A 5,081-nucleotide genomic window follows, 5' to 3' on the forward strand; every position below is an offset into this window, starting at 1 on the left:
GCCCGGCCTCCCCGAAGAGACGCACGGCCCGCAGCCCCAGCGGGGCGGGCCCGGCCGCGGCGGGGGGCTCGGCGGTGGCGGAGGCGCGGGGAGTGACCGAGTCTATCTCCTCGTCGCCGACGGGGGCGGCGGAGCCGTCCGTGAGCATCACGCTGATCTGGGGCCGCCGCTGCTCTCCCAGCCCAGCCGTCTCCGTCCCCTCACAGCACCAGCAGCAGCGCCACTAACTTCTCACAACCTACCAGGCCCACGGGCGCTGCGCCGCCCAACCCGCCCGCTTCGACCATTGCCATTGGCCGCGCTCGGCCTATGGCGCAGTCCCATTGGATAGAGCTGCCGCCAATCAATCATTCGTCACGCGCTCCCAGCATGCTGCCTTGAGAGCACACGCCGAGGCGGTTTGTACCCCGCGCCCCGCCCAATTCTCGCTAGTTCGCTTCCTGAACTTGCAGAAATCCGATTTGGTATCTGGTCTGTCAGTCAAGCCTCTCCCGGAATTTCTAATGATTGGTTGGATAGCATTACCGTCAATCAAACTTAATTTGATCTTTCCGGAAGCTGATTGGTCAAATGTCGGATCAGTCATATGGCACAGAGTCTGGCGCCGTATGATTGGTTTATGTCCCAGTCTGTCACGCCTCCTCCCCTTCGACTCTGTCTGAAGGTCTCAGTGAGTGCGAACAAGCGCTCAGCTGCTTTGGCCTGGCCGCGTGATTGGGCCTGAGCCGCGTCTATCAATGGAGACGGCTGCCTGCTCACTTCCCGCTGCTCGCTCCGATCCCGGTTCGCTGCGGGGCCGTGATTGGACGAGCGGGATGCCAGTCACGTAGCCAAGATCCTGACTTCCTTTCTTCCTCACCCATCGCCCTGCCCGCATGGCCCGTGTCTTCCCCGACCAGGCCTCGGGGCTCCCCAGGCCGCGCCCATGGTTGAAGCCGCGGCTCCGCACGGGGACCGCCGCGCTCCCCAGCCCCCCGCACCACGTGGGCGCGCAGCGCGGCAGAGGGCCCTGCCCGCGCCGACCAGTGGCAGCGCTGCCGCCTGTCGCGGTTGGGCCCGCGGAGGCCCCTCGTCGGCGCCCGGCTCGCATGGGAGCGGGGCAGGGTGGGGCTTCACCTGCCGCGGTTTAACAAGCAAAGAACCGCGGGCTCGGGGTTTGTGCCCCGCTGCGCTGCGCTAAGCTGGCGGGGGAGGTTTCTCTCAGCCCCCCACATGGCCTGCGTTTGCTGGCCCTTGCTGCCGCAGCCACCGCCAGCACTTAAAGGCCCAGGCCCTTCTGCCTTCACCCAGCAGCCAGACATGCTGCCAGCGTGCCTCAGGTGACGGCTGCAGCAGAAGGCAGGAGAGCACCTGCACTGGCAATTCTCAGCCAGGCTGCTGTAGCTCCTTGAGGTCCTGTCAAGATGCTGGGTGCTGTGGGACTCCAGGCAGGGTCAGTCTTCTTCGGTGTGCAAACACAGTTCACAAGATACACCAGAGATTTCAAGTAGGAACCTGTAGTGCCAAAATTATTCTGACTGGCTGTGGCTTTCAGAGGTCTTTGCAATAGAAGAACTGCTCTTTCATTTTTCTGTAGTGCAAACTAGGAGCTGACATTGCCTGAAGCATGCTTCCAGTCTCATGACAGGTGTCTGGAGTCTAAAAGGGTTGAGACACTGGTCTACGGGCACTTTAAAGCAGCTGCCGGATAGCAGCAGGAGCCTTACTCTGCTTATTGCACAGAGGAGCTTGGAGTGCCACAGCTGTTCTGCCAGCCAGCTGCACAGTGTAAAGTAGGCCTAAACTAAGTCAGCAGAAGCCCTTTTCTCTTGGCATAGGTGTGTCCAGGTTGGAGGAGGGAGAGGTTGCCAGAAGAACTTTGCCAGCTAGGCCCTGTGATCTTTCACATTCCTGCCCCACGTAGTTATACCAGCAACACTTTCTAATAGACACTTGGCTTTGGGGTAACCCTGCCTGAGTTTCCCAGGCCTGTTAGGGGAGTCAGAAACAGGTTGGGGCTGAGCTCTTCTGACCTTGGTCCAGAAGTTGAGGGGAAAGGAGAAATGACTGGTGTTTTTTGTTTATTCCCCCAAGGAAATATATGTAACAGCATTTCCTGTTAAGCAGGGGTTTTGCTGAGACTTCTGTCCTGGGTCCTGTTGAATTGCTTTCAGGATTACTGAAATGCTAAGCCACCCTTGATAGCGTTCCATACCCCCATCATTCTCACTGCCTTCCACCAGTCCTGTCAGTCTGAACCTCACTGCCCAGGGGTCCAGAACAGCAAGTTAGTGGCTTACCAGCAGGAGTCACTCCCCCTGCAGCTTAAGAAGGAGAAAATAGGACAAAGAACTTGTGAGGCAAAAAGGAAAACCTGTGTATACTATAGATCATAGGACCTTGCAGGTAACCAGAGATTGAAAGAAAGTTGTTCTCCAAGGGCTGAAGCACAGGAGCAACCATCGAGGATAAACTACATGACACTTCACATTGGGAGCAGCAGAAAGGCCAAGGTCCTGCTGAGGGCCCAACTGCATTTTTTTCAGCAATTTTGTCTGCAAGAGATTGAATAATCAGATTTGCTGGCCCCAGAAAAAGGCACTTGTTTAAAAGGCAAATGCTAAGGTTAAAAAACAATTAACAATATATCTGTATCTACTTAGATTGCCAATAACACCTTTGTTGACCAAAACTGCTAATTTTGCAAATCCGTAGTAGTCACTGTTTGGATCATTGGATCACCTTTAAGTGAATCAATTGTCTGTGACAATAGGAAACAAATAAGCCTGCTGTTCTTTCTAGTCAGTATCCCTTTGGCTCCATTGCCCTGTCACAGTGCAATTGTACTTAGAGAGCAAGCACTGCACAAAATCATTTCATAAATAAAGCCGAGCACTAACACATTGCCAAGTCCATGAGAACATTTCCCAGTATTAAATCTTTCTTTCCCAATACCCAGATGTTTCAACCTATGTTAATTTTAAGATTATTGAAGACTGGCAACAAAACTGCACTCTTTCTCTTGCAGGCTTAACTACCAAACTAGGGTGCAGAGGCTGGGCTGCAGCCACAGTCCTGAAGCAGAAACATCCCTGCTAGGACTCCTGTGACTAGCATACCAGAATGAAGCGCTATGGTCTTCGGAATGACTGAAGCACATTCCATCCTCTGCACTGAGACAGCCCTGCTCATCAGTGCAGGGGCAGGGCATAGCCCAACTTCTCAACCATCCCCAGCCCTTATGTAGTGGTGAAAGGGAGAAGTTACTACTCCACAAATGCATCTTGATTGACCTTTACCTGGCAGTCCTGGCATCTACCCCTGCATTCACACCTGCAGAGGTGGCATCGCAAGCTGTTCCTTAATCGAAAACCCAGCATTTGCACTGCAATAACTTTTGTGCTAGATTCCACTTTCTTTAAAAGATGCAGTGCCCATTTTTTGCAGCAGGATTTCTCCTACTGATTTATGGTTTTCTTAGAGGGTGAGGCGTTTCCAGATCTGCTTTTGGAACTTCACAAATCAAAACATGCCAGATTTAGCTGAATTTGTTGTACTGTAATAATTGTAAGCAACATTCTTGTTACTTGTTTAACACAGATTGGTCACAATTTGCTGAGTGGGAATAGAAGGCACGGGATTTTAAGTCAGGAGACCTGGGCTCTTATCCCATGATTCGGTATGTGACCTTGAGCAAATCACTAGGCCAAAATAGTCTAAGGGGCTTTCAGGGCTTCAGGGTTTTTTGGGATAACTACAGACACCATGAAATATTTTAATCTTAAATGAGCTCGGGGTTTCCCACGTATAAAATGGAGATAATTATGCTTGACCTGCCCTTTGAAATCTGTGGATGAAAATTATTCCCCCAGTGTGAAGTGATTTTCATGTTATTCATTATAAACCACTGAGGTGCACATCCTGTATAACTTGCAGCCACGCAAATCCAGCACAGTGCATGGAGTTCAGGGGTTGAGCTTGCATAATAATACCTCCTAGAGGTGCTAAGTGCCTTTTGCTCCCATCAATTTCATGTATCTTTTAGAATGCAGACAGTAGTTGAGAAGAATGAGACATCTGAGCGCCCTGGCTGATATGAACCTGATTTTTTAATAAGTTTACATGTGCAATAATCCTTGTAGATACACATAAGTGAGTGTACAAAAAACTGCATTTATTCATCTGCATGTACCATTGCGAAATTCACAGGTGTGTTTACAGTAATTATGCATGCACAGGATGCACGACTGCATACCAGACTTGTCACAAAATGAGCCCCAGAATCTGCAGCTCACTTGAATGCCCTCAATGAGTAGTCACAGGCCACCTGTGCTCTCTGATGGATGTGTCTGCCCTGTATAGGCATACTCTATGTTCTCTTTTTCGCACTACTTCCTAATCTGCCTCTATCATATCTTCCTAAGCCCTAGTCTTATCCCTGATTGTAGTTCTTTCCCTGTGCCTAAGTCAAGACCTTGTTACATGAGTGATTCTGTCTCTAGCCAGCAGCAGTCCTTCTCAGGAATTATGCCATTTAAAGACAGTTTCTACCATACCTGGCACCATAATAAATATGATCTTTTTAAAATACTTCCCAAGCAGAGACTCCTTTGCCAGGAATTAAATAAAATCAAAAAGCACCATGTGGTTCCACAAACATGTAAAGTATTTTGGAAGTGCTTAAAGTCTAAAGTGCTTAAAGTATTTGGGAAGTGCTTAAAGTTTAAAGTGACGAGCACCATCAAAACCTACAGAACAGAGAGAGAGAGAGTGAAAGATCCAAGTCCAAGAGTGATCACAGTGGAGGAATTTGGCCTGTTGGCTATAATGTGAATTATATAACAGATAAATTGCAAGACAGTTTCCAACAAACCATCAATATGTTCTGGAGGCATTGTTTGGCATGACAAACTTGTGCAGAGTATGTTGTTTTTCACTGGATATAAGTGATATGTTATTTTGTGTGTGGATACCGTGTTGGTGAAAGAAACTGGATGTATGTCCAAAAGCTAACTTTCTCTGTATCTAAGGCAAAACACAGGACCAACCAGAGCAACATATCCAAACCTCATGATCAGGAGGGATCTCTCTACACAGGGCTA

At 49.6% G+C, this 5,081-nt stretch overlaps 1 protein-coding gene across 1 annotated transcript in view; it reads right to left on the reverse strand.

The window, feature by feature from the left end:
• LOC109289799 (ankyrin repeat and KH domain-containing protein 1-like) overlaps window positions 1-231 on the reverse strand; it is a 204,498-nt gene extending 204,267 nt beyond the window's left edge. The window contains exon 1 of the mRNA XM_019506001.1: window positions 3-231. Coding sequence (XP_019361546.1) covers window positions 3-148 — 146 coding nt within the window. The 5' untranslated portion in view covers window positions 149-231. The remainder of the gene's footprint in view (window positions 1-2) is intronic.
• Window positions 232-5,081: the final 4,850 nt, after the last annotated feature.

Source organism: Gavialis gangeticus, unplaced genomic scaffold (assembly GCF_001723915.1).
Source record: "Gavialis gangeticus isolate Ggan-Ray unplaced genomic scaffold, GavGan_comp1, whole genome shotgun sequence".
Classification (NCBI taxonomy): Eukaryota; Metazoa; Chordata; order Crocodylia; family Gavialidae; genus Gavialis; species Gavialis gangeticus.